At 54.8% G+C, this 11,967-nt stretch overlaps 1 protein-coding gene across 2 annotated transcripts in view; it reads left to right on the top strand.

Moving 5' to 3' along the window:
- The first annotated feature begins 41 nt into the window (after positions 1-41).
- Positions 42-11,967, top strand: part of TMEM104 (transmembrane protein 104) — a 59,513-nt gene continuing 47,587 nt past the window's right edge. For both annotated transcript variants that reach the window (XM_067716694.1, XM_067716693.1), the window contains exons 1-5: positions 42-148; positions 753-869; positions 8,167-8,288; positions 11,026-11,107; positions 11,590-11,686. In XM_067716694.1, the coding sequence (XP_067572795.1) occupies positions 53-148; positions 753-869; positions 8,167-8,288; positions 11,026-11,107; positions 11,590-11,686 (514 nt within the window). In that variant the 5' untranslated portion in view covers positions 42-52. The remainder of the gene's footprint in view (positions 149-752; positions 870-8,166; positions 8,289-11,025; positions 11,108-11,589; positions 11,687-11,967) is intronic.

Genomic DNA, 11,967 nt, shown 5'->3' with positions numbered 1-11,967 from the left:
GTGCGCCCCGCCCGAGGCGCGCACAAAAAAGGTGGGCTCCCGGCGCGGGCGCATGCGTGCTGCCGGCGCTGGTGCGGGACAGCTGTTGCCGGCAGCAGCCCCGGGTCGGAGACAGCGGCCGCGGCAGCGGGAGCAAGCTTCGCTGCAGGTGTCGGAGCGGGAGGGTGGGATGGAATGGGGTCGTGCCAGACTCGGGGCTCCTCCAGGAGGGAGGAAGAAATGGAGGAGAGGCTCGGAGAGGGCCTCTTGGGAAGAGGAGGAGGCTGGAGGGTGGAGAGCCCTAAGGCAGATTGGGAGACGTGGAGGCCCCGTTAAAAAGGAGAGGCTCTGGGGCAAGGAGTTGGGTTGGGGGGCGACCTAGGAAAGCCCCCAGCCCCTTGCTCTAGGCGGAGGAGGCAGACAGTTGCTTGGCTTCCCTGTGTGGTAGTGAGCTCGCTGTTCCTGGCATTAAATGGGGGGTAACCAGAGTGGGTAAAGGGGACCCTTGTGGTGGGTGACTCTTAGTGGCGTCTGAGGCCCCTTAAATCACTTGGAGTCTGAGCGGTAATGAATACATGCCCTGCACAGACAGGAAAAAGTTAGAAGAAACCACCCAGGTGTCATCATACAGGGAGGTCCTTCCCTCCGGGCTCTCTTTTGACAGATAAGGCCATAAGTGGCTGTGATTAAAGGACAGGGAGGGGGTGGCTCTGTAGACATCCCTCCGCCCGCGTCTAGGTCCGTCAGAAAGCTGAAGTCTGTTTTTTTCCTAGGGAGCCGCGGCCGCCGCCGCCCGTGCACGGAAGGAACCTTGGCAACCAACGGACCCTTCCTCGCTTTTGGAAATGGCGGGTGAAATCACAGAGCCCGGGGAGCTCTATTCTCCCTACGTGAGTTTTACTTTTGGAGATGTTGTGCCCACATCAGTGCCCTTGGCTTCTGGAGAAGCACACTGCTTCCTGTGGACCGTACTTGTGAGTCCAGCGGCTTTCATAGCTGCGGTCTGGGAACCCCATTCAGCAGCAGCCACGGTGAATGTATGGTGAGAGTCAGGTTTGTTCACTCTTCACGTGTTGATCAGAGAGTGGTCAAGAAAGGAGACCGGACTTGCTCGCTCGTTATCTTTGTCTCAGGGCTGCTAGCGCTTGCACACTGAGGCCAGTTCAGATGGATGAAGGCTGTCGGCTGTTGACTCTGGGTTCTGCCCCCCTCAGCAGTTTGAAACCACTTCGGTTCTCAGCTGAATTTTCAGTTGCACAACTTTTATAGTCTTGGATGGCGTAAGAGGCGGAGAAAGCATACAGAGACCTTCAGTTGCCGTTGGCTGGAGTCTGTAACTAGGACAACTAGAATGATTGATTTCTCGCTGTCTTGGGTCTGCTGTACCCCCACCCCTCTCACGTACACTCAGTTTATCTTCTTTGTGTAATGTACGATTGGTCGTGGTTCCATCATGGAATCCTTGCTGGGATGAGTAGCTGGAGGACTGGAATAATCAAATGATGGATTCATGTTGCTGCCAGGTATCCCAGAGAAAGGCAGCACTGCCTTAAGTAGCAAGAGGCCTCTTTCTAGAAAGTACCTAACCTTCAACAGCTGCCCTGCTCTGCACCTGCCTGGGGATCCATGCTGTGTTTCTGCCAGCTTCATAGACTCTAGAGCTGTGGTGTGATGCGTAAGGAAGCACCTCTGAGAACATCTGGCAAAAACCCTCCCACTAGGGTCCTCCTGCTGGGTCTGTGCCATTTGTGTGTGGCTCCAAGGGAGCCTCCTTCACCTGAATAATTTATCAGGGAAGTCTTTCTTTTTTTTAAAAAATAAATGTATTTATTTTTGGCTGTGTTGGGTCTTCGTTGCTGTGCACAGGCTTTCTCTAGTTGCGGCGAGCGGGGGCTACTCTTCGTTGCGGTGCACGGGCTTCTCATTGCGGTGGCTCCTCTTGTTGCAGAGCACGGGCTCGAGGTGCGTGGGCTTGAGTAGTTGTGGCTTGAGGGCTCTAGAGCGCAGGCTCAGTAGTTGTGGCGCACGGGCTTCGTTGCTCCGCGGCATGTGGGATCCTCCCGGACCAGGGCTCGAACCCGTGTCCCCTGCATTAGCAGGTGGATTCTTAACCACTGCACCACCAGGGAAGTCCGGGAAGTCTTTCTTGAACCTTGGAATGAATCAGGTCATGCCCCTCTCATTAGTGGAATTGCGTAACAGCTCACAGCCTCCTCTTGGTATCAGCAATGACATGTCCACACTGTCCATGAAAGTCACCACGGTTCCTGCGTCATCTTACAACATCTGTAAGCTGAGAGGCGAGGAAATGAGCTATTTCTGTAGCTGAGTGTTGGGAAGGAAAACCTTTGATGTGCCCACTTTTCTCGTGCTTCCAGCTGTTCAGTAATTTCACATATCAGCATATGCTCACAGGAAATGGGGCGGCGAGACCTAAAGGTCTCAGTGGGTTCTGCTTTTTTAAAATTTTTTCCTCCATCTCCTATGTGTTTGGTTTTGTCTGAGGCATGTGTTCAAGGGCCGACTCTGGGCACTGGCCGTAAACAGCTGCTCGTATTCTCTTATCCTGCCGGTGAAGAGAGAGGCAGGGGGAAGGTGGGTGGCGCTGAGGATGAGGTGGCATTAACCAGGATTCGTGGTCTCGGTTTGAGCCGAGAACACGCCTTTGGCCTGAGGTTTCCTTAACTCTGCCGCCCTGCAAGAATGGTTCTTGATCCCCTGTGGGACCAGGAGAAGGGTGTGAGGTGCACCACCCACGGAGCCCAGAGAGGCTGCGGAATGGACTTTACTGCACGTGCTGCTCAGCACGATGTGGGCGGCACCTGCTCTGCCTGCCTTGGGAGACCATGACCCTGAGCGGTGCGTCAGCCCGTAACCCGGGCATTCCCAGCACCAAGCCTCTCCCTACCTCTGCGGTGCCCTGTTGGGAGTTCTCGCCCCTCCTGGGTGTCAGGGGTGTTTGCCTTAGCCCGCATTCTTCTGCATAAACTGTGTGTGTGTGTGAGACGGGCAGACGAGCCTCGCAGGGGACTCGGGTGACAAACTCTCTCAAGGACAGTGCCGGACGCAGGAGCATGGTTTAGGCCCATGCATCCCCCCCATAAGTGATCTCAGAACAGGCGTGTCTGTTTCCCCATTTACGGGGACCACGAGTGGCTCGGGACTGAAGGGGTCGTGGGATCAAAATAGAGGAAGAAGGGGGTCACTGCCTACATAAGGATAACTGCTGAGGCTGCCTTCTGCAGGCCGGTCTCGCAGAAGATCGATGCGGGTGCTTTCGAAGGAAAGAGGGCTTATCTCCCGGCCTGAAACCCTAGTTGTTGCTTCCACATCTCTGCCACCTTCTGTTTCCTTTGACAGCTGTCGTTGGGGAAGCCGTTGAAAGGTGCCCGTGACCCCTGCCTCATGCACACCTGTGGGTGAGGCCGTGGGAACGCTGCACTGAACCCCCTCGAGCACAGGGGAGTGGGTCAGCCACCCCAAGGGACAGGGACTGTGTCTTCTGCACTTCAGCCACAGGGGAAGAGTCCAGAACAGGAGGAAATTCGGTTTGCATAGCCTTCTTTATTGAGACCACAGCAGGGTTCTATTTCACCACTTTTGGTCATGCCTCCCTGCAGGCTGTCCCCACAGAACTGTCCCCTAACAAACAGAAGAGCAGTTCACTCCCCCGTTTCCTTCTGCGTCACAACTGCCTTCCACCCGGCCTGTGGCTCAGCTCAGGTCTGCTTCCTGCGTCGTGCTCTTCTCCTTGGTATTGGTCCCTACTGATCCCCGTTACTGGAAGTAAGGAGGGTTTAACTCCGGCCAGGAAGGTGGAGAAGCCGTATGTTTCCCTATGGGATTCCCTGCAGCACCACCAGGCCCGGAGTGCTTGCCTCAGAATTAAAACATAGCAACAACCCAAGACAGATGTGATGACTCATTTCTGCTCCTAACTGCCAGTAGTTGATCCCTGATTAACTTCCTTGTCACGTTTGTAGAGGGTCTTTTTCACTGAGGTTTATTGGAAGTTTCCATCGGGAGTGTGTTTATTTCACTGCTTCTTTATCAGCGGCGGTTCTCAGCTGGTGGCAGTCTTGCCTCCCAGGGGACATTTGGCAATGTCTGGAGATGTTGTGACCATCACAACACAAGGGCAAGGTGGGGGGTACTGGAATCTAGTGGGTACAGGCCAGGGACGCTGCTAAACATCCTACAGTCCACAGAACAGGCCCACAGCACAGAGTGAGCTGGCCCCAGGTGTCAGCAGCGCTCAGGCTGAGAAACACTGCTTGACAGCAGACCCTTGACCTTCACATCCCAAGACCTTCAGGCATCCCTGAATTCACAAATGCTTCTTGTACTAAATTTCCCCATAAAACTTTTTTTTTTTGGCTGCACCCCGCGGCTTGCGGGAACTTAGTTCCCCGACTGGGGATCGAACCCATGCCCCCTGCAGTGAAAGCGCAGAGTCCTAACCACTGGACCGCCAGGGAAGTCCCATCCCCATAAAACTTTTGGCTGAGAACCATCACTTTCTTAGGCCTCTTTGCTTTCTCTTAACTTCTGTCACGAGCCCATCACCAGGGCTGTTGTCCATAAAGAAGTAAGGTTCTGCCCTTCAAAGTGTTACAGCTTCTAAAAGCAATACGCAGAGAACAGGGCTGCCGGGAGATCAGACGTTAGGTCATCGACCAGGGCCTGGCCTCTTAGCGTCCTGCTTACGACCCTGCCTGTGACGTCGAACTCCCTGTCCCGTGCGCCAGGGCCCGGGAGTCCGCCTGCAGCCACGCTGGCCTCAGAGTTCCTGGAAAATGCCTCCCCCTCTCCCACCTGCCAGTGTCTTCCCCGGCCCTTTGCCTGGGTGGCTCCTGCTCGGCCCTCAGGTCCCGGCTTGAACGTCACCACGAGGCCGTCCTCTGCTTGAAGTGCTGACCCACTGTTCTTGGTCACGGCGCCCCTTCTTTCCTTCAGAGCGCTTCTCCGAGGCGGTAATCATCGTTTGTCTTCTTGTCTGTGTCCTCCTGTCCGTCTTGCTCACTGTCATTCCCTGGGCTCTGAGCACAGGGCCAGGACCGTGGAAGGCTCTCGGTAGCTGTGCAGTAAGTGAGCAAACGAGCCCACGCCTGGACGTACTCGCCTCAGAGCGCCGGTGATCGAAGTTAAACCCAACAAAGGGCAAAGTTAGTTTGTAGACGTTCCCACTTGTGAAAAGTCAATTCAGAAGGCCCGCTGTCACCCTCACATTTATTCTCATAACATCACCCTGGGCCAGGACTCCCGGCAGGGCAACCACATCATGGTTTTGTGATCCAGTCAGGAGCTAGAGGAAGACGATTCAAACTTGTCTTAATCCTTCTGGGATCTGCCTGGGGGATCAGAGTGAGACCGTGACGTTTAAAAGGGGCCGAAGACTGTCAGGTTCACGGCAGAGAGGGCCTGAGCCAGAGCCGTTGAGGACCCCCATCTTGAGGCCGTGTGCCAGGCGCCCCGAGAAATGCGGAGAGAAGTGAGTTGCAGGCTGTGACCGCAGCGAGCCTCAGATATAATAGTGGGGAAAAGATAAACACATCAACGTCAAAAACCCAAACTAGGAAAAAAAAACAAACCCAAACTATGGCGTAAGAAGTGCTTTTGCTCCAGGGCTTTGAGGGGGGAGCAAGATGGGTTCGGGAGACTGGGAAGGGCTTTATGGTGGGACAAGCGTTTGAATGGGCCCCTCGTGGTGGGTGGGAGTTGAGGGGCTGGGTGGGAGGCACAAGGGCTTGGTGCCCTGTGTCAAGTGTACGTGGGCTCTGGGCAGAGCTGTTTCCTCTCTACAGGACGCCCTCCCGTTTGGCCAGCACTCACATGGCCAGTCGGCACCTGCCCGGAATCCTGTCCCTCCCTGTCAAGGGCCCCAGAATGGTAGCTGTTGCTCCCTATCTCTCGTCTTGTTTTTTAGATCTGACTGAGGCTGGTCTGAGAATGGGCCCTAATTTGTGTGTTTCTGATTAAGAATGCAGCACGTGGTTATCTTGAAAAAAATGTAAATACAGAAAAGTGCGTATTTCTCAGAAAGGGGAGGTGATAACGAGCGATGGATAGGTATTTCTGGTGTTTGTCTTCTCATGACCATAAACAGGTGGCAAAGCAAACTGTAAGTTAGCCTGTTGAGTGGAGTACAGGGAGCCCCTGCTGGAACCTACTGTCATAGGCCAGGCCAGAAATGGTTCACTTGAATTGTAAATGGAATAGGAGTCAGAGGTACCCACAAAAGACTCTTCAGAAATAAAATCACTAGCCCTGGGATATGGAGGGGAAGCGGGGAGCTGAGGCCACGCTGGGGTGCCCAGGTGGAGGTGACCAGCAGGCAGTTGGGTTTGAGGTCTGCAGAAAGCCTTGCACTAAGAGAAATACCGTCTGCCATGATGGTTAAAGCCTTGGGATTGAATGACGTTGCTGAGGAAAAGAAACGCAGAGAGAAAGAGAGACCGCTGACGTCAGAAGTGCAAGAAAGATTAAGTCCAAGAAAGCCGTTGGATTTGGCAAATAGGAGGTCATTGGTGATTTTTAAGAATGCAGTTTCAAAAGAGTTCTGGGGATGGAAACCACAAACTAGAGGAAGTCGGAAACGAAGGCGGAGGATATAGATGGCTCCTTCAAGGAGTTGGGCTGAGGGAAAGTGAGAGCGCGTTCGCGGTCAGAGGGGGAGAGAGCTAGGAGGAGGAGAGGATTCCAGAGAGAGCGGAGCCCAGCTCAGGTGCAGGGCTGAGCCTGTCAGGGAAGAGGAAGCAGCCGCGCTCCCCCAGACATGGGGAGGGGGGCAGAGGGGAGGCTGACACTGACTTCTGAGCTCGGAAGGAGCGAGGCTTGGGGAGCGCGTGTCAGGCGGTCTCCGTCCCCTCCGTAGCGTTGGAGGTGCAGCCTTCACGTGGGAGAGATGGGAGCCGTGGGTCTGGGACTTGGAGACTGAGGTTTGGAGCCTTTACGTGCGTGGGAAATACTCGCAGGTCCACAGGGAGGAGTAAAGAGAGTCTGTTGCTGCCGGACCGCAGCTGAAGAGACCATCTGTTAGGGGGACTCACAGTTAGAATTTTTAAAAATTCCCAGGAGCCTTTAGCGGCTTTCTATTAGGGAGTCGAGGAGGCTGGGGCCCGGAGAGGTTAGAACGGGGAAGGTGTGGGGAGCTCGGGGCAGTGTGGGCTTTGAGCAACCAGCCGATTGTCAGTGAGGTCACCGTGGAGGTGGTGGCCTGGGTAGGGAGGGTTTGGGGGGACTGGACATCATGATGAAGACAAGGGCGGGTCAGTGGGAGTGCACAGGGTTGTAGGCGGCAGGGGCTTCAGGTCAGCGAAAGGGATTTCATGATCGAGGAGGGCCCGAGAAGGGAATGATTGTAATTAGCTGAGCTAGAGGCAAGTTGGTGTGAGTTAAGTTTAAAACCTGAAGTCAGTGACCCAGCAATTCCGCTGGGAGGTTGGTTGCCAGGGGAGGGGGGAGGGGCTGCCGCTGAGTAGGGGGTTTCTCCGTGGGGTAATGAAATGAAGCTAGATGGTGATGCTGGTTGCAGAACTTGTGGAAATACTGCAAGGCTGTGTACTTGAAAAGGGGGAATTTTATGGCACGTGAATGATCCTTTTTTCTTTTCACCCCTGAAGTTAGTACGGGGCAGAGGACAGGAAAAGGGAAGCAGCATGTACGGCGACGTCCGGAAGGGCATTGGCAAGAACGGGCGGAGAGGAGGATCAGGCCACGTGCTCAGTGGCCTTGGAAAAGTGGGAGTTTTTTGGGGGGTCAGCGCTATGGGTTGATCCGTGTGCCGGGTACCCCAGACGTGACGGCCCGTCCTCAGGAAACCTGCAGTCCGGTTGAGCCCACAGCTATCATCTGAGACACAGCTCTGAATAATACGCACTGATGAGGGGATGGGGCTGATGACAGCCAAAGTGGAGAATCAAACCCAACGCCAGAGACATTTTGAAAAGACTGATGGAAGCCGGGCCTTCAGTCTTCCAGGTGTTCACATTTGGCTCCCAGCGGCCAGCTGCAGATCCCGCCTCCCTGGAACCTGGGTGGAACCCTCCCTGCTTACCTGATCGCCTGCCTGAGGCCTGGCCTCCCGGCCTCCACGGTTTTGCCGTTGCCCAGGGGTCCCCCTTGGGAGCCGTTCGGGGGTGAGGTTCGATAATTTCTGGGCTTGAATGTCACCTCTCTCGCTTCCAGGTTGGACTGGTGTATATGTTTAACCTCATCGTGGGCACCGGTGCGCTCACCATGCCCAAGGCCTTTGCCGCGGCCGGGTGGCTCGTCAGCCTGGTTCTGTTGGTGTTCCTGGGCTTCATGAGGTAAGAGGCCACCCCCGGGGAGCTGGGGGCAGAGCTGGGGGAGGCTGCCCAGGAAGCCCGAGCTCTCTCCGTCAGTGTGGGGGAAGAATTCTGTGGTGAGGGAATCCTAACAGGTGCCTGGAACCAGGAAAGGAGGCCCAGAGGTCTCAGGGGCTCGCTCTGATGGAGCGGTTGTCCACCCCCAGTCACTGAGAAGTGAAGACCTCCAGTTAGGCCGTGGGGTGTCTCACCGTGGGGCTCGTGTGTTTCTTACCCAGTTGCTTTGCCTCCGCTGTTGTACCCTTTCTCAATGGACAATTAGATGGACGATGAGTAGTGAAGGTAACAAGTGTAGAGTACAGTTAGGTGATGAGTGATAAGGGGAAACGTACAGCGAGGTGAGGGGCTCAGGAGCCTGGGGTGGCCGCGGTTTGAAGTAAGTGGTCCATGGCCATGGAGGGCAGCAGACTGGAAGGACGAAGGAGGGGGCACTAGTGGAGGAATGAAACAGTTTAGTAGCTGAAATGAGTTAAGGCCTAGAGGAGGCTGTACAGGATGGGAAAACACCCGTGTTTTTCAGTTGCTTCCCACGTTTTCTTCTGGGGGGTTTGTGGCCAGCCTCGAGGGACTGTTGGCTCCTTACGTACTGCGAGCCCTGGTGACCGACAGCCCCAGAAGTCCTTGTCCTTCTGTGACCCTGCAGTCCCCTTCAGTGCAGGCAGCCACCTGAACGGGAAGTGATTACTGGGGGCCCCCAGCTAGGGGCCGCCACGCCCCAACCTCGCTCAACCCATCTGCGGTCAGACATGGCTTTGTGCAGCCTGGAGAAGCCTCTTTACGCCTTAAGATTGATTTTAGTTTTACTTCCCAAAAGAAGGGGAAATCTGAAGCCCTTAAAACGGTCACTTAGGCAAGGTAGTGAGAAACCTTTCTAGGAGGTGCTGCAGTGGCCGCAGTGGGAGTTTCAGAGACGGCTGCCCCACCCGTACCGAGATGGAGTGGGTGTGGGTTAACCTCTGTGTCGTTCCCCCCCACCCCCCAGCCACCTGACTCCTGGGCCAGGCAGCCAGCCTGCAGCAGGTGACAGCGCCCGAGGCAGGGGCTTGGGGTCGAGTCTGGCGGCAGAGCCTGCCGGGTGGCTTCAAGAAACAGATGCATGGAAACAGATGCATGTTCCACCCCGGGTCGTTTCAGCAAGGACGGAGTCATTCCTCAGGCTTTATCAGCAGGAAAGCGGCCCTCCCCTGTACTACCGGCTGCTAGGGAGAGCCCTCCCGCTCTCATCCGTGTCTCTCCCATTTCCTTAAGTAAAGACGATTTTTCACTCTAGTCTGACTTCTCAGCAAACGTCTGGTGCCACCTCCCAATTTCCCTTTTCGGACCAGATTATTAGGAAATTAAAATGTGAACATATTTTAATTTATTAATACGTTTTAATTTATTAAATATATTAATTTATTAGTATATTTTAACTTAGTAATACGTTGTTTATTGGGACTTCCCTGGCGGCGCAGTGGTTAAGACTCCGCACTCACAGTGCAGGGGACCCGGGTTTGATCCCTGGTCAGGGGACTAGATCCCACATGCATGCCGCAACTAAGAGTTCGCCTGCCACAACTAAGGAGCCCACAAGCTGCAACTAAGGAGCCCACCTGCTGCAACGAAGACCCAGCGCAACCAAATTAATTAATATTTTAAAAAATACATTATGCATTAATATATTGTAGTTTATTTTAATAACTAATATTGAAGTAACAGTTACTTTAATACTAAACAGATTATTAGGAAAGTAAAGGTACCCCCCGAAAAAAGGAGGGGATGATTCCAGAGCCAAGTGTCCTTTTCAATTATTATTATTATTTTTTAAATTAATTAATTTATTTTTTTTTCTCGAAATTAATTTATTTTATTTTTGGCTGCATTGGGTCTTCGCTGCTGCGCGCGGGCTTTCTCTAGTTGCAGCAAGTGGGGGCTACTCTTCGTTGCGGTACGCGGGCTTCTCATAGCGGTGGCTTCTCTTTTTGTGGAGCATGGACTCTAGGTGCACAGGCTTCAGTAGTTGTGGCACACGGGCTCAGTAGTTGTGGCTCACGGGTTTAGCTGCTTCGCGGCATGTGGGATCTTCCCAGACCAGGGCTCGAACCCATGTCCCCTGCATTGGCAGGAGGATTCTTAACCACTGCGCCACCAGGGAAGTCCCCCTTTTCAATTATATCCACACCTGTGCTCCGTCCATTAGTGTGTGTAGCTGGGGGTTGACCACTTGGCTAGCGAGGAGAGGTGAGAGCTGCCTGCTGCCCCTCCCAGAAGCTCTGGGAGGGCCCCCTTGTGGACCAGTCTCCTCTTCCCAGCTTAGAGCATTACCTGGTGTCCGTCCTCCCATCTCTCCCACCTCTGCCCCCCGACAGGCCCCTTCTGGGGAGCAGTACCATCTTGCCCCCCCGGGCAAGGGAGCACCTCTCCCCCAGGCTCATTCTCCCTCCCTCCCATCAGCTTACTTCACACCCTTCTCTCCAGTGCACTGGAAATACATTCTAAGTATAGACAGATGTCAGGAAGAGCACAAGAGGCACCGCGTATACACACATGCTTTTTTATCAGGTCAGACCCATCTCAGAAGTTGCCGTCCCTTCCTCAGGAGAGAGAATGCTTTGGGCTTACTGGTCGGGTCAGGTCTTAAATGGCTTTTCCTTTTATTTTGTACCTTCTCCAAACTCCTCCCTGCCTTTCGCAGTTAACACGTGGCCTTCCCTTGCAGTTTTGTGACAACTACCTTTGTGGTGGAGGCCATGGCAGCAGCCAACGCTCAGCTCCGCTGGAAGAGAATGGAAACCCATCAGGTGTGTGTGCTGCTCCTGGCTCCAGGCAGTGCCCCCAGGCAGTCGTGTGCAAAGAGGTGGCCCTCAGCAGCCAGTCCTCTCCCTCCCGACGCCTGGAGGGCTCCTGACCACAGCGCGGCTCCAGGACCCCAGCCCAGAGCTGAAGTTCACAGCCATGTCAACTTACGGCACAAACGCAGTCTCTGCTCTTATAACATCCCCTTGTTGGTCCCTCCTACCCCGGCCTTGAGCTGGCTCAGTCATTCTGAACCTTTATACCCAGGAACTGTGCCGCAGCTTCTCCCTCCCCGTGTGTCTGACCCTCTAATGTGACAGCAGGGAAGTGTTGAAAGCTTCCTAATCAGGTACCTTCTAGAGGAAGGTAGCAAGGAAGGTAGAAAGGAAGCAGGCTGTCCATTGGCCGCCCCGGGGGTTGCTGTAGAGCTGTGTGCCCTCTGTTTCCTTGTTTGTTCTCATCCGCCCTGTGCCCCCCCCCTCCCCAGGAGGAGGAAGACGATGGCTCCTCCACGGCCTCCGACAGTGATGTTCTCACCCAGGACAACGACGTGCGGGCAGAGAAGCGGCCCATCCTGTCTGTGCGTAAGTCCTGGGGTTCTGGGCTGGCCCGTGCTTCCCTCTGGTTCACGGGCTTTCCCTTACTCGTGGAGAGGGCCCCAGGGACTCCCTACAGAGACGCTGTGGCATTTACCGCCTGAGGGTTGAGCCGAGGACGGCACCATGGGACAGTAGAGCAGAGCACCGGCCCTGCTGTCTCCGCTGCTAACTGGCGCGTGCAGCTTGGGGAAGTCCCTTCACCTCGGCCCCTGGAAGCTCAAGTAAATGTCAGTTCTCTGACTCTGTCCTTCCTCCTATCCCAACAC

The sequence above is a fragment of the Pseudorca crassidens genome, chromosome 19 (assembly GCF_039906515.1).
Source record: "Pseudorca crassidens isolate mPseCra1 chromosome 19, mPseCra1.hap1, whole genome shotgun sequence".
Classification (NCBI taxonomy): domain Eukaryota; kingdom Metazoa; phylum Chordata; class Mammalia; order Artiodactyla; family Delphinidae; genus Pseudorca; species Pseudorca crassidens.
Note: the sequence above shows the minus strand (reverse complement) of the source record. Positions and strands in the feature narration are given on the sequence as shown.